The sequence below is a fragment of the Canis lupus genome, chromosome 29, assembly GCF_011100685.1.
Source record: "Canis lupus familiaris isolate Mischka breed German Shepherd chromosome 29, alternate assembly UU_Cfam_GSD_1.0, whole genome shotgun sequence".
Taxonomy (NCBI): Eukaryota; Metazoa; Chordata; class Mammalia; order Carnivora; family Canidae; genus Canis; species Canis lupus.
In genome coordinates this window covers 20,156,784-20,180,251 of record NC_049250.1, presented here as the reverse complement: position 1 = coordinate 20,180,251, position 23,468 = coordinate 20,156,784, and the positions used below count along the sequence as shown (strand labels likewise).

The following is a 23,468-nucleotide window of genomic DNA, read 5'->3' as shown; positions in this document are numbered from 1 at the left end:
GCCATTCCATGGACTTCATCACGTAGGCTTGCCTTGTTTCCAGATTCTAAATTCCAGTATAGCAGAACTCAGCCACAATCTACATTTTGTTAGACCTTCATTCTACTGCTCATATGCCAACTCTCCATCTAGTCTAAGCTTTTATGGTACCTTGACCCTCTCTGCTTTACTTTCTTCCTGCACACTTGACTTGTCCACACTCACCCCCGGCCCTCAGCTCCCTTTCGCTCTTGATCTGTTTACCGTATTAGCCCTGCAAATACCCAGCCATCGATCCAGTCTGCCCTCTGCCTTTCTGAGTTTCTCCATTCATGGATTGCTAAGGGATGCCAGAGAAAGTCATACACTTGTGCTGATAGATTATATTACAAATCAAAGGTTTCTAAACTCAGACATCAGTAACACCCAGTGATCTTTTTTACTTTTCCCAGGCCAGCTCCTTTCCCTATAGGAATCACATAAATACTCATCATTCTGGCCCCTAATTATGCTTAACAGATGGCACTGCTTTTTTTTTTACACCTCCCCCCCAACACAGGGAAAATAAGAGTTTATTAGATGTGAATTTCTTCACTTTTCCTGCCTTTTGAACTGTCTCATCCATTACTTACTATCTTCTTCTCCATCCAAGAAGAAAACCTCGAGATTAACTTCTGGCTCAATCCTTACATTTCATTCCCTACCAGATCTTTCTATTATCCCCTTATACGTTTAATTTCCTCCTTTTCCTTGGCACCTTCCAGATTTCCCCCACTTAGGTTCAGTCTCTCTCATCATAAAAGCAACATAAATCTTGACCTGACAACTATCGCTAGATACACTTTGTTTCTCCTGTGTTCTTCAGTCTACTATGGTGAGGTTTTTGTTCTCACTGCTTCATTGGAATCACTCAAGCCATCACTGTTGATGGCTTCTTAAACCATCCTGGTCCATTGTATTCTTTTTCTGCCACTTCTCTTTGAAACATTTCCCCCTTGGCGGTGGGGCATCAAGCTATCTTCATTCTCTTTCTGCCTCTCATCATTCCTTCTTATTTTGCCACCAGGTTTTTCTCTGCCCACTCCACGATTCTAATGTTGTCCTACTTCTCTACAAACACTGTGCACTCTCTGTAGATGATTTATATGTCCCCACAGCTTCAACTACCTACTGTAAACAAGGGTCTCACTGCAGAGTTCGAGGTTTAGGCTGATCTGCCTATTGCATATCTCACAGAAATCTAAGTTTATCTAAAACGCAGTATTTTCTCTTTGCTCCAAAAGCTGCTACTCCTCCGGTATTCAGAGTATTACTTTTCACCTAGTTGTTCGAGCTATACATATCCATACGTAATCTTCAACTCTTGCCTTTTGCTCCCCAAGCCTTATCCTGCCTCAGAAGTTCTGTCTCTATCCCACTGCCACTGACTCAGTTCAGGCCTTACTATCTTTTGTGTGGTCTCTTGCAGAAGTCTTATGTTTGACTTGTGTACTTACTCCAGTTTATATTTTATCTAGTATGTATTTAACAATATTGATCAGTCACCTAACATAGGTCAGGCCCCATGCTGGGCTCTAACCATACTGTGAAGAAATAGGCATGGTCCCAACTCTTAATGGAGCTTACTTTCTGATGAGTGTGACAGAAATTAGTAATACTATCACACCAAGAGTATGTGTTTGGAAAGAAAGGAACCTTCTTTGAGATAATCTAACAAAGGAAGTGACCTTCTCTAAGACAGGGAAGGAAGGCTTCCTTGAAAAGATGTGTTGGACTGGAATCCGAAGGGGGGAGGGACAAGGTTTCAGATAGAGCTGTGTGTGCAGACCCTGTGCCAGGAGGAATGCTGGAGGCAGTGGTCTGAGGTAAAGCCAGAGGGGAAGGGTCAGGGATTATTATATGGGCCACATTATACATTTTGTTCTTAGAGGGGTCTGGAGGGTCCCAGTCAGTTGAGCATCTGACTCTTAATTTTGTTTGGCTCAGGTCATGATCTCAGAGTTGTGGGATTGTCTCCTCTTCTTCCTCTCCCTCTGCCCCTCCCCCTGCTCATCCTCTAAATAAATGAATAATAAATCTTTTTTTAAAGAGATTTTGTTCATTATCCTAGAAAGAATGGAAATCCAGTGAAGAATTTTCAGGGTGGAGGTGGGGGATGGAGGGGCATGGGGAAAGGTGTTAACATGGTCAGAAGATGATTCTGGTTGCAGCGTGGAGATTGGATTTGAGGGAGCTTGAGAGACCACTTAGTTATATCCATGATCCTCCCAAAAAGCACAAATGAACTTCCCCCATCTCCTGATTCTCCAGTTGTGCCAAAATAAAATCTAAACTATTTAGTCCAACAAACAAGGCCCTTTCTAGCAATTGACAGTTTTCTAGCCTTTTCTACCACTTACTAATGTGTATCCGTGTCGGGCCTCATGTTTGCTAATATTTAACCTTTGCACTTTCTGTTCTTCTACCTAGACTGCCCTCTTCATCCCCCTTTGTGAGCCTAAGGAACTTCTATTTTCCTTTTTTCTTTTTTTTTTTTTTTTAAGATTTTATTTATTTATTTGAGAGAAAGAGAGCATGCATGATCAGGGGGAGGAGCAGAGGGAGAAGCAGGCTCCCTGCTGAGCAGGAGCCAGACTCAGGGCTCTATCCCAGGACCACAGGATACTGACCTGTGCCAAAGGCACTTAACCAACTGAGCCACCCAGGTGCCTCGAACTTCTGTTTTACAACAAGAGACAGTTCACACCACGTCCTCTGAGAAGCCTTTCCAGAACCCCACCCCAGGAAGATAAAAACAAAACAACAAAAAAAAATTTGTTTATCCTGAATACTGATTGTATAGTATTATAACAATTTGTTTACCTGTCTTCCTGACCCACCTGAGCTGCAAGTGGTCAGCGGTTGTATCATTCGTCTTTGTTATCCTTCCTTGTCTAGCACATTATCTCGTGCCTATAAATATTGAGTAAGCATTCCATTTTTCTGTTCTGACCACTTTTACCAATTATCAGGTCAGTTAAATATTTATTGACCACTTAACTATCCCGGATGTGTGGGAGATAAACACACACACACCACAGACCCCACCTTTGATCCATTTTTGTGGTAGTAAGTGTGTTTTTCTTTATTAATTTACATTTCAGGCTTTTTTGATAGGGACTTTGTTTATGGTACAGGTCTAGGGTAGAGAATCATTGTCAGATCCCTATTTACAGAAACTATAGAATGTCTCTTTTGAAATCTTGAAGTTAAGAATAACACAAACCTCGTCTAAACTGCAGCATTCTCGTGAATTATGTCAACTCCCAAGCTCAACCCCGTGGTGATTAGGAATTCCAATTGGGCTGTCACAGTGCCACAAGGACCAGGGTGCCCTTGGTTCTTAGATTTAAGGGCAGAACTCATAATGTTTTCCTCCCCTGATCTGCTACTCTGGAGAAGGTCACATATTGACTTGATCGTTTTTTTTTTTTTTTTCTTTTTTTCTTTCTAGATAACAGCGAAAGCCTCTATCATTTTTGTTACTCTTCAGTACAATGTTACCCTCCCTGCAACAGGTAGGTAGTTTTCTTTCAGAATTTTCTATTTAAGTGGAAGGGTTTACTTGAACAAACTAGGAAATTACCATGAATACTAAATTCTTTAATTTTCATAGATTTCATTCATGATTGGAGTGAATGTTATTTTAATGATTTTGTAATGCAAGAAATGATGTTTTGTTGGCTTCACTCTATAGATTATGTGAAAATCAAATTTATTTATTTATTTATTTATTTATTTATTTATTTATTTATTTATTTAAAAGATTTTATTTATTAGAAACAGAGAGAGAGAGAGAGAGGCACAGACACAGGCAGAGGGAGAAGCAGACTCCGTGCAGGGAGCCCAACATGGGACTCGATCCCGGGTCTCCAGGATTACAACCTGGGCTGAAGGCAGCACTAAACCGCTGAGCCACCAGGGCTGCCCTGAAAAATCAAATTTAATCTGTTTAACACTTACTGGCTATTTTGTAAATGGACTTGACTTTCCATTGGAGGACTTTTTTTTTTTTCCTTTCCCTCTGATCTTTTTCATAAGAAAATTCTAAGAATAGATATTATATATTTGTCCAAAGTGTTATCATTCAGTCACGGTTTCTAAAGGTACAATGTTTAGGTTCAGTTTTTCTGATCTGTGAGTTATGTTTTGGACCTAAAGTAACAATCCTTTTAAGTCTATTTTATTTTCGTGTTTTTGTTGTACTCTACCTCTAAATGTCAGTAAGCTCCAGGAATTATAATAGCATCCAAACTGCACTTTCAGGCTTTATTTTTTGAAGTTTTTCTTTTCTTTTCTCTTTTCTTTTCTTTTCTTTTCTTTTCTTTTCTTTTCTTTCTTTTCTTTTCCTTTCTTTTCTTTCTTTCTTTCTTTCTTTCTTTCTTTCTTTCTTTCTTTCTTTCTTTCACTTTTTTAATTTAATGGGAGCTCCACTCTCATCGTGGAGCTTGAACTCATGATCCTGAGATCAAGTATCACATGCTCTATCAACTAAGCCACCCAGGTGCCCCTAAAAGTTTTATTTCTAAATTATGCAATGTGAAAGTCAAGTTACTGGAAGTTGCTTGTAGTTGAATACAGTGATATACAATTAACCAGCATGGGTGAGAGTATTTGGTTAATAAAATATTAACATATTCAGACAAGTATTTGACTCTATATTTAGAATTTAAGATTAATTATTTAACATTGAATTGGGTCTAATTCAGTTATATAGTTGCATAAATGTATTTGACCCTTAAATAATGCAGAGGTTAGGGGCATCAACCCCTGTGCAATCAAAAATCCACATACAATTTTTTGAGTTCCCAAAAACTTAACTACTAATAGCCTGTTGTTGACCAGAAGAATCCTTACCAATAACATAGTCAATTAACACATACTTTATATGTTATGTGTGGTATATACTGCATTCTTAAAGTCAACTAAAGAAAAGAAACTTATTTTAGAAAAAAGAAAATATTAAAATTTAAGGGCAAGAATGTACATTGACAGTACTGTATTTCTTGAAAAAAATCTAAAGGTAATTGGACCCACACAGTTAAAACCCGGGTTGTTCAAGGGTCAACCATATTTGGTTTAGTGACTTAGATATCAGATCATTCAAAATGACAAAGTTGTTTTGAAATTTGAATATGCCAGAGAAGAGTAATGCTTTTTTCCCCAAATAGTTTCCATAAACATAAAGCTTGAGAACAACTTAACAGCAATTCACAAGTATTTGATTCAGATTTGTTTTGAAAGATAGAATAATTTCAAGGATCAAAAACAATTTTAAGTAGCAGTTGCCTCTGTCTATAGTGCTTATAGGTCAAAACTCCATTCAAATAGAAGTTAAATCAGTTTTTCTATCAGAATCATAATGAAGTGTCTAGTTGAAAAGAGGTAGAAAATTTCAAAAATTCTTTGAAAAGACAGAAAAGTAGGCTAAGTATAACTTTGATGTAACCTAATCTCTGCCTGGAATAATATCAACTTTAGAGTCTTCCCAAGGATCTGAGTATAGCCTCCCCTTCCCTGTTTTTTGGTCTTTAATGGCTGTAACTAACATGTGTCAAGTCTTTTGTAAGTAATTTCTGAGGCCTTAGATTTCTGGATAGTCTTCAATTTTCATTGTTCTAAGACTTAAGATGTCCAAGAGCAAATCACCTATAATGTTTCTATAGAACTTATTTATTAGGTTAGTCTTTTCTTGTTTGTTTCCATAACTATGTTGTACTTAGTGCTGTTTTTATAATCTTACGTATATTTTTGTGTATGTGTGTTCTGTCCTTTTTGGCCTTCAGAAGAACAAGCTACTGAATCAACATCCCTTTATTACTATGGTATCAAAGATTTGGCTACAGTTTTCTTCTACATGCTAGTGGCGATAATTATTCATGCCATAATTCAAGAGTATGTGTTGGATGTAAGTATACAATCTTAGAAATCTATACTTTATAAAATACTAGCTCTCCATACTTAACGGTAGTCACATATTGAATATGCTTTATAATATATTCTTAATTACTTACGGTTGTTTTTATTTTTAGAAAATTAACAGGCGAATGCATTTCTCCAAAACGAAACACAGCAAGTTTAATGAATCTGGTCAGCTTAGTGCATTCTACCTTTTTTCTTGTATTTGGGGCACATTCATTCTAATATCTGTAAGTATACACTATGCTTAAATTTTCATTTCACAAAGTATTTATGTTACATACCCAGAACAGAAAATGATGTCCTATTATTAATGCTTATAAGCAAATCCTGAACCGTAGAAAATCCCTCCTCTATTCCTACTCTTATCTAAGATTAGGAATTCTCCCATTGAACTAGTATAAATCAATTTTCAACGATAAGTCTCTTTGCATTAGTTTTTATGCGGCAGAAATTCTAAACTGTGTTTAATGTTTCAGAAAGTCTTACTCTTTTTTAGTCAGTCTGAATGTTGTTTTTATATCTTGTAGTCATTTGCAGGTATCTCTGTATTAGCAAAAAGAGTAAGAAGTCAGTGATAACTTTTACTGGGTTGTTTGAGTTGTAATGTTTGTAGTCATTTCTTCTTTTAAAAACAGTCCAAGTAGTGTGGAAGCAACTTAAAATATTGTGTTAACTTTTCAGTTAAAGTTATCAAAACCTTTAAGTATATAATTCTAACTAGTGAGGGGAGAGATAATATTTACATTAGTATTATTACTAACAATCTCTGAAATTTATATGCACTCTAGAGTTTACATATTTTTTACTTTGTTAGGACACAATCATTTTTAATTGCCGTGTTAGAGATGAATAAACAGGCAACGTGTACAATATTAATGTTGGAAATAGACTAAAACTTAATCTTTCCAGGGCTCATTGCACTTTATGCCGCTGCTTTAATGATACTTTATAAATATATGTAATTTCCACTTAAAATCTATCGTATAATTTTCTTTAAACATAGAAGTGTTACATTTCAGTAGGAAAATATTCTTATTAAAACTAACTCACTTGAGAGGTTGTTTTTTTTTTTTTTTTTTAATGTTTGTACATGTGCAATAATTCTCACTGAATAGATCTGGTTATCTAAGAAAAAGATTTAGGTTAGTGTGTGGACATCACCCTATAAAACTTGGCAGCACTTTGATCCTCCATCTCCTGTCAGGTGCTGCGTCTTTCCCAAAACCCTTCTGTGATCGCCCAAGACAAAATTCTCCCATAGCTGTTGTTACCACTGTTATGTACCATTACTGTTTTTTGGTTGTTTTATGTTTGTTCGCATACATGTATTTTTTACCCTACTGGATTGAAAGAATTTTGAGGCCAGGAATTATGCTTATTTGACTTTATATCTTTCATAGTGATTTTCACTTTGCTAAAATAAGCAATTCAACTGAATCAAAAATAATTAAAACAACTAAAAAGTTTAACTTCAGTGGGCTCTTTGGAGCCCAATCTGGGAAATTATAGATGTGCAAGAAATGCAAATAGTGTCTTATTCTCCAAAAAGTTTGCATTATACTCAATAGGCTAATTTTCATATCTTCTTTCTTAGGAAAACTACATCTCAGACCCAACTATCTTGTGGAGGGCTTACCCCCATAACCTGATGACGTAAGTCATTTTAGCAGGCTTTTCTTAGTTAAGGACCATGGTCATGTCACTTTTAAGCAGAACCATTCTTGTCATTCTCCTTAGGGCTTTGGCAAATTCATACCATAGGTGTGTCATTGGCAGTCCCTCTGCCATAAGAAAAAAAATTCCTGTGCACTTTTTTCATGTATATGATAATATTTCCATGTTCATTAGCTTGAAAAAACTGATTTTAACAATAATCTTAATTTAGTTATGTTTTCCTTTCTCCTCATCCTTTCTTCTCATCAGTTCTCCATCTTCTCTGTACTTTTTCTCCTTTTCTATGCCTCAGTCTCTTTTTACTCCTTTCATTTCTTATTCTCTTACACTGTTAACTTCAAGATGGCGATTGTCTCTTTATCTTCTATCCCCCAAGGTTTCTGTACAGTCCTGTAAAAACAGCTCAGTGTTGCAAAGACATTTAGCTAAATGACTCATTTTTCAAGCCCAGCTCTAGCACAACTATTCCATATTATTTTTCCTTGCTACTTTAGCCTATATTGTTGTTTGCTTTCCTGAATTTGTCATTTTGGTGCATAATATTTTAGGTAATATTTATGCATTGTCTTGAATGTGCTATAATTGTTTCATTTATGTAAGTCTTACATTGTGCTCATGCCCACAAGACTGTGTACTTTGACTGCAGTAGGAACTCTATATTATATATCCTTCATTGTGCCAGGCTGTATGTAGGTGTTTATCACCTAGACAGCATTCAGTAAATGCATTGCTATGTGAGAATTGGAAAAAAGATATGAAGGGAATAACATGACCATGCATACCTTTGTTTTAAGTCCAGCAGTAATAGCCATGCTGAGTCATTCTGACTTTTAAAAATGAGCTTTTATGCAGTAGGGTTATAAACATCATATTTATATGGGACTATTGCCCCTCTCCTCCAAAAAATTTATTTGTTTGGCTTTGTGTTTTCTATTCTAGAAGTCTGGAGAAGAGGGTGAAGGTAGAACAAAGAGAAAATGGGAGGACTGGAGGGGTATAATGTCAAAAGACTATTGATTTTACCCAAGTAGAGTTACCATATTTCCCTAAGAAAAAGCCAGGGGTAGGGGGGAGTTTGCAGTTGGGATTATACTAATTTCAGGTGATCGTTCATCTATGCACCTTCACTTTTGTGTCCCTCTTTTTGTTTCCTTTTGATGAAACCTTAAAAGTCTGTGAGGTGACTCCCCCAAAGTCATGTTCTTACGTTTTCAGTAGCTAACATGACATACTAATCAGTATTAATTTACTAGTAAACAAGGTGGTCTGGTTGCTCCCAGCCAGCATGCAAGTCATCAGCGTTCTGCAGATAATATCTTTGCATCTGCTGTTTAATCCAGAGGAATCAACTGGTGGTGAGAATATTCTTAGGGATGCAGGGAAGTGGCTGCTGGGGAGCCGTGAAAGGTGCACAGAGTACTGCACGGAGACCTGAAATGATAACACGAAGGTGGCTACTCAGTACATCCTGATTTCCAGTGCTTGTTTTTACTTTATACTTTAAAAATACTATGCTTTAAAACCATATTTTTTTGCTTTCTTGTGCAGATTTCAAATGAAGTTTTTCTACATAGCCCAGTTGGCTTACTGGTTCCATGCTTTTCCTGAACTCTACTTCCAGAAAACCAAAAAAGTAAGCTGGGATTTGTCATTTTAAAAGTTGTCTTGTCATTTTTTTTCCATTTTTTTGAAAAGTCCCTAAAACTAACCATTTCCTCACATCTCTAACCTTCTTTCCTTCCCACCTCAACTCTTCCCTCATTACTCTCCCACTTGCCCTCTTTCCAAAAAACTAAATATATTCCTCACATATTTCTTGAAAAAAACCCTTTGTCATATTTTAACTTAGACTGGAATATTTTACATTTGACATGTTAATTGCTTATCTTAAAATTGTATTAGTGGTAATTGAAAATAAAATTTTTAAAAAATGAAAATAAAATTTAAACAAATTTTGAAATGTAATACTAGTTTTTATATTATTTTTTTTTTAGTATAATCTTTTTTTAAATTTTTGTTTATTTATTTATGATAGTCACACAGAGAGAGAGCGAGAGAGAGGCAGAGACACAGGCAGAGGGAGAAGCAGGCTCCATGCACCGGGAGCCTGATGTGGGATTCGATCCCGGGTCTCCAGGATCGCGCCCTGGGCCAAAGGCAGGCACCAAACGCTGCGCCACCCAGGGATCCCCTAGTTTTTATTTTATTGAAATACTAGTTTTATATTCTTGATATTCTTAGGAGTTTCACAAATGAGACAAAAGGATAAATTATTCTGCAACTAACAATTCTGTGTGTTCAGGCCCAGTAAAAAATTCAGTATTAAGTGAAGTGAGCCATAGTTAAATACTCAGTAGCGAAGCCTTTCCTAAAATGAGTGGAACATTCTTTTTTAGCATGTGAGAAAAGCGTTTTTTGTTTTATTTGAACAGGTAACTACCGGAGCAGTGCAATATCCTCCTTTCTACTTTACCTGCAGTAGTTTTTCTAAAGTCAGAATTTGGGTAATTGCCAAGTAAACTTTAGTTCCTTTATTTAACTCTTTCCTCTCTCAAACCTGTACCACCTCCCTGTTGTTTTATTTTATTTTTTAAGTATTATTTATTCATGAGAGACACACAGAGAGAGAAGCAGAGACACAGGCAGAGGGAGAAGCAGGCTCCATGCAGGGATCCCGCCTGCCATGGGACTCTATCCCGGGTCTCCAGGATCATGCCCTGGGCCCAAGGTGGCGCTAAACCGCTGAGCCACTCGGGCTGCCCTCCCTGTTGCTTTAAACTAAAATACAGCAGCTCACCTGTGCTCTGTGTGGGTTTCTCTGGTTTGTACCACCTCCTCCATGCTCCCTTTTCCCTCTCTTCTCTCCGTGGGCTTCATTCACACTGATATTCTCTAACTTTATGATCCCAGCACATCAGTTCTTTTTCTGGGAATACCTTTAAATTAATCAAGCACTCTTACTCCGTTTTTCGAAGAAAGATTATATCTAAAATCCCCATACAGGAATACAGATAAAACAACTTTGGTCCTGAGTTAACAACTATTGAAGCTGGTTATGGCTACATGAGTATTCTTTATACTCTCTATTTATTAGATATAAATTTACATTTTTCCACATTTAAAGCTCCCTTACTTTGAGAAGCTTCTCAGGATAGAAGTATAATGTGACGAGTTCATCTCTGCCTTCTGCAAATTCCCACCTATTTCTATATGTATTGTAAATAGTTACTCCGTGAGTATAGGTACCTAATTTATTGCTGCTTTGTGTCTGTGTTTTTTGTGTCCTATGTGTCTGTCATCTTTATGTTATCTGCTATGATCAGAAGACAGCACCAAATTAGAGTTCATGTACTATGGTTTGAAAGTTCTTTTTATGTTGATTTCTTTTTCAAGTGGAATGTTTTTCTAGTTAAGGTGATTATAAGGATTATGATGAAGATCCATAAAACCTTTGGCTTAGAACTGTGTTAAGATTCTTAGGTTCAGGGATCCCTGGGTGGCGCAGCGGTTTGGCGTCTGCCTTTGGCCCAGGGCGCGATCCTGGAGACCCGGGATCGAATCCCACATCGGGCTCCCTGCATGGAGCCTGCTTCTCCCTCTGCCTATGTCTCTGCCTCTCTCTCTCTCTCTCTCTGTGTGACTATCATGAATAAATAAATAAAATCTTTAAAAAAAAAAAAAAAAAAGATTCTTAGGTTCACAGTCTCCAGAAGCCCTTCCATATTCAGTAAGCAGCTAATGTGAACCACCATTGTCCTACAGCTGCACTGTCCAAAACAGAAGCCACTAGCCTCATTTAAAGTAATTACAATTAAAAAAAAAAAAAAACAGAAAGTTCTGTTGGGCAGTATTACTGAGAACATCATAGTTTCTTAATGTGCCATAACTCAGATATTTAAAGCTTTTCTTCATGTACATACTTGTATAAGCCTAGACAGTACCTCTGGGCTCATTATTAATCTTTATGTCTCTGTCTTATTCATTGACCATGTAAATAAAGAAGGACATCTCAAAGTAATTGTTCATTTTAGTTTTCAAAGTTCTTTCCTTATCAATTCCTGCCAGATGGCATTTCTCCAGAAATGCAATCTAATTTTTATGGAATAATTTGCATAACTTAGAACTTAACTGAAACTATTTTTAACACCTACATATGACAGTCGAAAGTAACTGTTTCAAGTAATTAACATAATTTGAAAGTAACAGCTGCATATGTGTTAAACAGTTTCTTAAAATTTACTCTATGAAAATTATTTTTGGAGGAACTCTTTACTGGAAGAAACTAGTACAGTGATTGTTTTGAACTGATTCTACAGAAAAATGAAGAAAGAAAGGAACACTATTGTTAGTAGCAGTTCAAGAGGTGTGTTAGTCACAAACCAGTTTCTTTGAAGGAGAATATTCTAAATACATACAAATGTATGCCTCAATATAAACATTACTCCATTTTGCCAATAAGAAGATTCACAATGTAATTTCTTAGCCAACTTGCATATATGGGGTTTCGAGGAAGTCTCAATGAAATAGCCAAACACTTAATTCTGATATTCAATTTTCTTAGTTTAATTATACATGCATATAATTGCATATCATCTGAAGTTTTTAAAATTAGAAATAATGGTTTTTCTTCTTCCTACTTCATGAAAGTTATATTCATACTTTCCACATGCAACTTTGTTGTTCATATCTGTCATTCATCTCTAGAGCCATTTTTGAATCCTCTAACTCCATTTTTCCAAGTATATCACCTTCCCTCTACTGATTACTCTGTAGACCCTCTATAAGGACTTAGAAATCACATTGATTGAGGTTTTTAAGGCTGTGTATCTTACCCAAACATGTATTTCTTATTCAGAATAATCGATATGGATCCCTATTATGTAAGAGTTTTTAAAAAGATTTAAATTTGAGATGGCTCCATCTGTGGTTTAGGGGAAAATCTTTGCCATATATTTGGGCATATTTGTGATACTCCATTTAAAGTCCAGTTTTTTTAGTACAGTGTAATTAAGAAACGCATTTTCTTATAAGAATAGAAGTTTACTAAAGTATATGACTCACCTTTTTAATAAAAAGATGTTGGAATAACAACTGAAAATGTCACTTGGAGTTATTTATCATTTTAGAACTTATTTTGATTTAATGTACTATATTTACTAGATTTTCTATGAAAATGACAGAATTTTAAATCATCATTCCATGATTTCATTCTTATATTAATTATTTAAACATCATTAAGAATCTAAGACTTTGAAGGGAGCCTGGGTGGCTCAGTCAGTTAAGTGTCTGCTTTTTTTTTTTTTTTTTTTTTTAATTTTTATTTATTTATGATAGTCACACAGAGAGAGAGAGAGGCAGAGACACAGGCAGAGGGAGAAGCAGGCTCCATGCACCGGGAGCCCGACGTGGGATTCGATCCCGGGTCTCCAGGATCGCGCCCTGGGCCAAAGGCAGGCGCCAAACCGCTGCACCACCCAGGGGTCCCAAGTGTCTGCTTTTGGCTCACATCAGGATCCGAGGGTCCTGGGATGGAACCCCGCATTGGGCTCCTTGCTCAGTGGGGAGCCTGCTTCTCCCTCTCCCTCCACTTCCCTCTCCCTCTGCCTGCTGCTCCCCCTGCTTATGCTCTTTCTGTGTCAAGTATTTCATCAAAGTTTTATATTCTTTTTTTTTTTTAAGATTTTATTTATTTATCTGAGGGTATATGCATGAGCAGGTTGAGGGAGAGGAGCAAGCAGACTCACTGCTAAGTGTGGAGCCTGATGTGGGGCTTGATCTCACAAACTTGAGATCATAACCTCAGCCAAAACCAAGAATCTGCTGCTTAACTGATTTAGCCACCCAGGTGCCCCTAAAATTTGATAAAGCCTTTCTAATAACACATTTTTATTATGTATTTTTTCCATTCAAGTATACAAGAAGTTTGTTAATCTTTATTTTTTATTTATTTTTGAGAGAGAGAGAGCATGGAGGGGTGGTAAAGAGGGACAAGCAGCATGCAGAGCCCTATGTGGGGTCGATATCCTGACACTGAGATTATGACCTGAGCCGAAACCAAGAGTCGGATGCTTAACTGACTGAAACCACTCAGATGCCCCAAGCAAGCTTTTGAAGTAGTTTCTAAAGCTTTCCAAAGTACAAAGTATTAAGAAATATCTTTCTAAATAATATTCCCTTCAGTTATATACAAATCAACCAATGTCTCTAAAGCAATGTTTGTACACTCAAAGCCTCACTCAAGAAAAAGTAAAAATAAATGAATGACAGGGAGGAATATAGTACTACAGGGAGTGATGGAGCTTATTGTGAACTGGAGAACACACTCTACATTAAAGGCGTTCCCATATTCTTTTAAGATTACAGAGGTAATGGGGATAATATAGCATAATTTTTTAAATGAGAAATTTTATCTAAATTTCATTTAGGAAATGGCTGTAATGGCACCCCTGTTCTAAACCAGACTCATGACATTCTCTAATCCTCGTGGGGTTACACCCGCACAGGCAAGATGCTTATGTGTCAGAGGCCAACAACAACTTCCCTAGCACCATGGTCTCCAGTTACACATTTCCCTTGGGAATGAGAAACAGAGGCAGCTGGGTGAAACTTGGCTATCTGAATTCACTGACCATATCAGATCCCAGTTCCGGAGTCAGCATGCCATTCAAGAGCAGTGGTCATTCTTTTTAAATCTAGTGTCTAGGTAAATAAAAAAGAGGCTGGGAGAAAGCTGTTTTTGGTTTCTCAAGACATTTTCACACATCATCCTACAATTTTATTGTATAAATAAACATTTTCTATCAGGAACCAGAAATGAGGTTTTGCTTATTTATTTGTTTAAAGATTAATGAACTGCAGGTCACCTGGGTGGCTTAACTCAGTTAAGTGTCCCACTCTTGGTTTTGGATCTCAGGGTTCAGGGATCAAGCCCCTCATCAGGCTATGTGCTCAGTGCAGAGTCTGCTTGAGATTCTCTCCTCCCTCTTTTCTTCCCCTCACTCGCATGCACACTCTCTCTTCTGGAATAAATAAAATATTTTAAAAAGCCATTTCTAGGTATTTGATGGTTATGAAAATAGAAGCTGGCGATGAGGGACGCCTGGGTGGCTCAGCGGTTGAGCGTCTCACTCAGGGCATGATCCTGGAGTCCCAGGATCGAGTCCCACATCAGGCTCCCTGCATGGAGCCTGCTTCTCCCTCTGTTTGTGCCTCTGCCTCTCTCTCTCTCTCTTTCTCTCTCTGTCTCTGTCTCTCATGAATAAATAAAATCTTAAAAAAAAAAAAAGTTGGTGATGTTATTTTACTCTTCATTACTGACTCAGTTGATTGTCAACAAGAGCAAGGCTAAAATGCAGAGTTGAACCTGAAGTTAAAAAAGAAACTTCAACATCACTTTCCCTAATTAGATTGAGATTTAAGAACAAAAAGATACAAGAGAAGCAGAATAGTTTTCAGAAATGTAGATTGTAATTTATAATAGTGTTTTTAGATTTGTCAGAAAGGGAAGAAATAGGCAGCTTAGGTTCTCTACTAAATGATGTATTTTTAAAATTTGTTTTTTTTCCTTTAAAATTAATTTTTTAATCCCCCCCAGGAAGTTATATTCTGTAAAAGTTTTTCCAGCAGTTATTCCAGCAAATTGGCTACATTGACTTAAACAAGTTTTTATGTAATAAAATGAGTTTAGTGTTGAGTCAGCAATTAAGAAACTATGAAGCTTTTGTTATAAGTATCAAGAGTCCCTTAGTCTCTTTTTTCCTCAGAAGTGTGGAACATAGATTAACACATCTGAAGGAATATGGTAGTATTTCCTATAACATTCATTTACATGCTACTTTAATTTAAGATACTTTATTTAAAATTATAGTTAAAAGTATTTTGTTGTGGACTAAAATCATGTTGTACATTATGAATGATATAAACACCACACTTTGGGAAACCTGTATATCATGTGTATATAGTGACACGTGTATTCATAGCATATGAAATTACATTTATAACATTGTAGATGACCTGTTCTGAAATGATGGCAAGAACAGAAAAAGGTTCCCGTATGGTTGAACTTCAGCATGTTAGTCTTCACTCTGTTCTCCCTCTCTCCTTTTTTTTTTTTTTTTTAAGATATTTATTTGAAAGAGAGAGCACATGAGCTGGGGGGAGGGGCATTGGAAGAGGGAGAAGCAGACCGCCCAATGCAGGGCTTGATCCCAGGACCCCAAGATCATGACCTGAGATGAAGGCAGCCTCTTAACCAACTGAACCATCCAGGTGCCCTCTCATTTTGTAAGGAGAAATATTTCATTGGAAGTTTGAAAATTATGTGGAGAGAATCTTAAGACAGCTAATTTTCAAAGATCCTTTCTCTCCCAATTGGAAGACAGCTATAAACTGGTATCATATCTTAGGTTTTTTTCCCCTGAGAGTCCCAAAACAGTACCATATATAGTACTATTCAACTGTTTTATGTTTTACCTTTCTAATACTTGATCTTTGTACCATTCTTACTAGAGAAGAATTTTCTTTTATTTTTTTTTAAAGCTTTATTTATTCATGAGAGATAACAGAAAGAGAGAGCGGCAGAGACACAGGTAGAGGGAGAAGTAGGCTCTTCACAGGAGCCTGATGCGGGGCTCGATCCCAGATCCTGGGATCACCACCTGAGCCCGAGGCAGCCCCCCAATCACTGAGCCATCCGGGCATCCTGAGAATAATTTTCAATTTCAAAACTATAATTATAAAATCTCTACTCTTTCTCTGAAGATTTGGAGAAGTAACTCTATAGAAAAGTAGAAGTAGTAGAGGGCCAATAGAGACCTGTACTCAGCTGTACTAGATTCCAGAGATGAGTTTAGTGGCGTTCCAAAGGAACGCATTTCAGTCCACTTGATATCAACCCTCTGTTTAAAAATTGGAATTAGCAGCTGTAGTACACGAATAGTACTAACCAGGCTTAATATAGCCTTATACTATATATGTCAGGCTACTATAACTATGTCCCTTATATACATGGAACACAGCAAAAACCAGAGCAGAAATGAGATGTATATGCATTTCATAAATGAACAAGTTTATTGAGTTTAACACTCAGTTTTTACAAACATTTGTGACTGTAACTCAAGATGAAAAATAAGGTTTTACATCATAATCTAATGTATATATGTGTGTGTGAAATCGGTAATAAAATTTTCATGAAACAGTACAATGTGCTGTACATGGAAGTGTTTCAGCCTGTTTTAATCTATAATGCATCTCTCTATTTACAGGAAGATATTCCTCGTCAGCTTGTCTACATTGGTCTTTACCTCTTTCACATTGCCGGGGCTTATCTTTTAAAGTGAGTTGGGCTTTTGCTTAGATGTATAAATGGACTGGGTAGATATTGTGTCAGTCTATGTTAATTGATAATTAACCTTTACATTTTAAATATGTTCCTTTAACAGCTTGAATCATCTAGGACTTGTTCTTCTGGTGCTACATTATTTTGTTGAATTTCTCTTCCATATTTCCCGCCTGTTTTATTTTAGTGATGAAAAGTATCAGAAAGGGTAAGTTGTTTAGCCATTCTCTTTGTTGTATAATTAAAATCAGTGTCTGTGTTGCCAAGGACTGTGCTATTGCCAAGGTCTATGCTGGGGGCAATTATATCATTCTGTGAGCTGTTAGCAGTAGCTTTAATTTTTTTTTTTAAGATTGTATTTATTTGAGAGAGAGAACATGAGCAGAGGGGAAGGGCAGAGGGAAAGGGAGAAACCGACCCCCTGATGAGCATGGAGCCTGATGTGGGATTCGATCCCAGGACTATGAGATCATGACTTGAGCCAAAGGAAGATGCTCAGCTGAGCCACACAGGTGTCCCTTTTAGTAGTAGCTTTATTTTTTTTAAAAAAAGATTTTATCTATTCATTAGAGACACACAGAGAGAGGCAGAGACATAGGCAGAGGGAGAAGTAGGCTCCCTGCAGGGAGTCTGATGCAGGACTTAATCCCAGGACCCCAGGATCACAACCTGAGCCAAAGGCAGATGCTCAACCGCTGAGCCACCTAGGTACCCAGTAGTAGCTTTAATTTAATGTGAAACAACTTCACAATTCAGGTGGGTATTTTAATCTCTAAATTGGAGTCTCATCTTAGGTAGAGATATGTTACATTGGAACATGTACTTTTAAAGTTTTTTTTGGGTTTACTGTTCTATTATAATTGTCCTTTTGTTTAATGCCTGTTTTTATTTTGGAGGAAAAGTAATAGGGAAGTGACTAGAAGAATAGGGAAAGAAAAAAACAAAATAATATAATAGATTATATAGTCCAAAAGATGCTAAAATATTTCTGTGGGAAAACTGGACTGAAAACAGAATTGGGGGACGCCTATCAGCAGTTCAGCACCGCCTTCTTGGCCCGGGCGTGATCCTGGAGTCCCAGGATCGAGTCCCACATCAGGCTTCCCAGATGGAGCCTGCTTCTCTCTCTGCCTATGTCTCTGCCTCTTTCTCTGTGTCTCTCCTGAATAAATAAATAAAAATATTTTAAAAAGACAACAACAACAGAATTGGAGCCGTATGACTTGTAAAAAAAGAAAGAAAGAAAAAAGGTAAAACAAGGTGTATTAAGTAGGAATTGGGTGTCCTGTTCACATGACAGCTTTTGTTTTGGCCAGCATTTTTCAAAATTGTTCTATATACCAGTAGCTTTGAGGATCATTAATGATGGTTTTTGGGGGGGGGGGTTTAGGTTTTTATTTATTTATTGGGGATCCCTGGGTGGCTCAGAGGTTTAGCACCTGCCCAGGGCGTGATCCTGGAGTCCCCATCGAGTCCCACATCGGGCTCCCTGCATGGAGCCTGCTTCTCTCTCTCTCTGTCTCTCATGAATAAATAAATAAAATCTTAAAAAAAAAAAAAAAAGATGAGCCAGAGGCAGATGCTCAATCACTTAGCCACCCAGGCACCCCAATAGTTATATTTTAAAAAGGAGATTGGGGATGCCTGGGTGACTCAGTTGGTTAACCATCTGTCTTCACTCAGGTCATGATCCCAGTGGGGAGCCCACTTCTCTCTCTCCCTGCCATTCCCAATTGCTTGTGCACATGCACGCTCTCTCACTGTCAAATAAATAAATAAAATCTTTAAAAAAATAATAGAATAAAAATAAAACCGATCAGCTAAACAAAAAATCAATTATTTCTTTACTTGATATTCTAAAATCTTATATAAGCTATGTTATGTATCTCCAAGAATGTGATATATAGCATATCCCAAACATTATACTTCAGGATCTTTTTTGCAGTACAATAAGAAATGTTTTAATACGCATTTACTTATTAGGAATCTGATCCTGTTAGAATCTTTTCATATCATTACAATTTAATCAATTTGATTTGGGACATTTTTCTTCCAGGTTTTCTCTGTGGGCAGTTCTGTTTGTTTTGGGAAGACTTCTGACTTTAATTCTTTCAGTACTCACTGTTGGCTTTGGCCTTGCAAGAGCAGAGAATCAGAAACTGGATTTCAGTGCTGGGAACTTCAATGTGTTAGCTGTAAGGTACAGTCAATTTAACATTTTTCTCACTTTTTACTCCTATATAATATATATTATCCATTTATGATGTAAATCAACTTTAAAAAATAAACAAATATGGGGGGAACACTGTCATTGGATTTCAAACCTGCTGCAGTAGCATATGTCTCAGATGAAATACTAAAGGATCTCTTTGAATTTAGAAATTAACCATTAATGAAATCATTGTTTATTAATGTAATCGTATCACCAGTGGGAATTTAGCACCAAGTTAATACTATCAATGCGAGATAGAATACCCATTCAATGGCATTGCTCTAATATACTCTAATTTTTTTTTTGTTTTTTAACCTATTTATTCTCAGAATTGCTGTCCTGGCATCCATTTGCATTACCCAAGCATTCATGATGTGGAAGTTCATTAATTTTCAGCTTCGGAGGTGGAGGGAACATTCTACTTTTCAGGCACCAGTTGTGAAGAAGAAACCAACAGTAACTAAAGGCAGGTCTTCTAGAAAAGGAACAGGTTTGTATTCAGTAAGCAGCGGAAAAGCTGAAATAGAAAACATTTTTTAAAAAATGTTATGGGGCCTTATTCTAAACTTAATTTAAAATAATCAAAATTTAAAAATTAAAAAATTTTTATTAGAGCAATGAGCAGGGGGAGGAGCAGAGGGAGAGGGACAAGCAGACTCTGTGCTGAGTGCAGAGCCCAGCAAGGATTCAGTCTCCGAACCCTGAGATCATGACCTGAGCTGAAACCAAGAGTCAGAAGCTTAACCGGCTGAGCCACCCAGCTACCCCTAAAATCTTATAAAGAAAATGTTACTCTGTTTTTAGCAAAATCAGAGGCAACACAAACTTATCCCATTTGACAGATGGTTGATTCCCTGGAGTCAGTTATTCCCCAAAAGCTGTCCCCAAAATTCTTTCTCCTAAGCTTTCCATTAGACCAATATATATTGGCCATTTTAGTAGTGAATAACTAACCTAGCAAGAAGTAGTTTGTGCTTTCAAGCATCTTACTCATATTTAAAAAACAAAACCTCTTTTTAGCCCCTTCCCATCTGCCTTTAGTCCCAAGTAGAGCAGCTTTTTCTGTAACTTGATTGCTTGATCCTTCATTTCTGAACCTGCATCTAACCTCTTTTCTGTCTTGCTTTTAATTGAAAATACTTTGACATCGCAGTAATTTTTTCAACTTGTAGTTGGTGTTATACTTGAAATTGTAAAACAGAAGTTCCAGTTTTAAAAAATATATCAACTCTGATTTGCTCCTTAAAAGTCTTCATATTTGATAGTTTATGTCCTCTAGCCTTATCCTACTCAAGCTTGTCTCAGCAGTTCTTGGGCCTTTGCTCATTTCATATAAATTTTAGTACATCTTGGTCAATTTCCACCTTCCCCCCATCCCCCAAAAAATCATGCTGGGATTTTAGATTGGAATTACATCGAATCTGTAGATCATTTCAAGGAGAATTGAGCACTTTAGCCTATGAATATGGCATATATTTGCATTTGCCTAGATTAACTACTTTCAGTGATAATAACCACTTTGTTGGGATCTAAATCACATACCATACCATAAAGTTCACCGTTTAAAGTACATGTTTCAGTTTATTTATTTTCTGTCTCTGTGGATTGGCCTTTTCTGGACATGACATACATATATTGTGATCCTTTGTGACTGGTTTCTTTCACTTAGCATGTACTTAAGTTTTATTCACGTTGTAGTAAATACCAATAGTTTATTCCTGTTTATATCCAAATACTTTTTCCATTGTGTAAATATACCAGATTATCTTTATCCACTTATTAGTTGATGGGTATTTGGGTTCCCACTCTTTAGCTAATATGAATAATGCTGCTGTAAACATTTATGTACAGGTTTTTGTTTGAACACCTGTTTTTGCTCTCTTGAGTATATACCTAGGAACAGTATGGTATGGCTAGGTCAAATGGTAACTGTATATTTAACATTTGCTGGGGAGCTGCTAAACTGATACCAAAGTGGCTGCACCATTTTATATTCATTGTTTTTGCATATGATATCCAGTTGTCCCCTGCAGCATTTGTTGAAAAGACTAACCTTTCTCTATTGAGTTACCCTGATATTCTCATTGAAAATAAGTTGATCAGCTACTTACAGAGCGAATAAATAACTTGTTTTCAATGGGGAGAGGAATCAGTTGATCAAAAAGTAGGAATTTATTTTTGGACTCTCAGTTCTATTCTGTTAATCTGTATGCCTATTCTTATGCCAGTACCACATGGTCTTGATTACTGTTGCTTTCTAGTTGGTATTGAAATCAGGAAGTGTGAGTCCTCCATTTTGTTAGGTTTCTTCATGCTTTGGTTATTCTGGGTCCCTTGCACTTCCGCATGAATTTTAGGATCAGCTTGTCAATTTCTCCAAAAGCCAGCTGGGCTTTTCATATGGATTACTTTGAATCTGTCAAGAATCATAAATGTCCTTCCATTTATTTGGATTCTCCTTTTCATTTCTTTTAGTTACATTTTATAGTTATCAGTGTATAAGTCTTGTACTTCTTTTTATTCCTAAGTATTCTTTTTTTGACGATATTCTAAATAGAATTATCTTTCTTAATTTCATTTTTGTATTGTTTATTGCCAATATATAGAAACACAATTGATTTTTCCATATTGATCTTTTGTCCTGCAACATTGCTGAACTTTTTATTTTTATTATTTAGTACTGGGTTTTTTTTAGTGGATTCCTTTGCATTTTCATGTCATCTGCAGATAGAAATAGTTTTACTTCCTCCTGTTTAATCTGGATGATTTTTATTTCATATTCTTGACAAATTGCCTTAGCTAGAGTCTCCAAAACAATGTTAAGTAGAAGTGGTAAGCCCAAACATCCTCATCTTCCCCTGATATTAGGAAAGCATCCTTTTACCATTAATGATGTTACCTGTGGGTTTTCGTGAGTGCCTTTATCAGCTTAAGGAAGTTCCCTTCTATTTCTAGTTTGTTAGTGTTTTTATCATGAGAGGATATTAGATTTTGTCACTTGCACTTTCTGCATCTCCTGAGATCATCAAATAGTTCTTGTCCTACATATTATTGATATCATGTATTACTATTAGTTGATTTTTGAACATTAAGCCAACAATGTATTCCTGGGATAAATCCCATTTGGTCATGGTATATAATTCTCTTTAGATGTTGTTTGATTTGGTTTGCTAGTATTTTATTGAGCATTTTTATATCTGTATTCATAATGGATATTGATGTGTATTTTTTTGTAATACATTTATTTTCAAATGTAAAACCAGTCTTGCATTTCTGGCATAAATTCAAGTTGCTGATGATAATACATCATTTTTAGTAGATTGGTGTTTTCAGTATTTTGTTGTAATTTTTACACTTGTGTTCATATAAAAACTCGGCCTCCATTTAGCCTGTTTTTGTTTTTGCTGTATTCTCATCAGATCTTGGTATCAGGGTTATGGTGACTTTATAAAAAGTATTGAGCAGTTTTATCCTTTGTGTGATGTCAGCATTATTTCTTACCTAAATGTTTAGAAGAATCTACCAGTGAAGCTACTTAGAATCTTCTCTAGGGTAGGATATTTACCTATAGATTTACATTCTTTAATAGATAAGATTATTCAGATTTTTATTCTTTATTGTGTCTCTTCTGAAATGTGTTTTTCAAGGAATTTGTCCATTTCCTCTAACTTCGCAAGTGTATTGGTAAAATTATTCATACTGCCCTCTTACTAATTTGTGTAGAACAGTGATACTTTATTTCATGTGTTGGTAATTTATGCCCTTCTGTCTCTCTTTGCCATCAGCCAAGAACTAACATTTATGGGCTTTTTTTCATTGATTTTCTTAGTCATATCATTGATTTCTGTTCCTATTTCCCTTTTTTTGGTCTTGATTTGCTGTTTTGTTATTTGTGGTTTACTGTCTTGAGATGGATCTTTACATCATTGATTTTCTGCCCATCTCATGAATTACTTGCAATTAAAGACAAACTTTCCCTTTCAGCAGTGCTTTAATTGAATTTCACAAATTCTGGTATGTCTTTTTCATTATCATTCAGTTCAGGATATTACAATTCCAATTTGATTTCTTCTTTGACCCATACATCATGTATTAATGCATTGTTTAATTTACAACTACGTGGGCATTTTCTAGTTTTCTTTTTGTTCCTGAATTATTTCAATTCTTTGGAATTTGTTGAGACTTTCATTATGGCTCAGCCAGGTGTTCAGTTTTGGTAAATATTCTGTTTAGACTTCTAAAGTATGTGTTTTCTGGGCAGCCCTGGTGGCGCAGCGGTTTAGCGCCGCCTGCAGCCCAGGGCGT

At 36.4% G+C, this 23,468-nt stretch overlaps 1 protein-coding gene across 1 annotated transcript in view; it reads left to right on the top strand.

Annotated features, from left to right (window-relative positions):
* Nucleotides 1-23,468, top strand: part of TRAM1 (translocation associated membrane protein 1) — a 34,068-nt gene that overhangs the window by 5,766 nt on the left and 4,834 nt on the right. Inside the window, 9 exon segments of the mRNA NM_001003267.1 lie at nt 3,473-3,536; nt 5,805-5,926; nt 6,051-6,167; nt 7,535-7,593; nt 9,163-9,247; nt 16,878-16,948; nt 17,055-17,159; nt 19,008-19,151; nt 19,493-19,653. Of these exon segments, the coding sequence (NP_001003267.1) occupies nt 3,473-3,536; nt 5,805-5,926; nt 6,051-6,167; nt 7,535-7,593; nt 9,163-9,247; nt 16,878-16,948; nt 17,055-17,159; nt 19,008-19,151; nt 19,493-19,653 (928 nt within the window).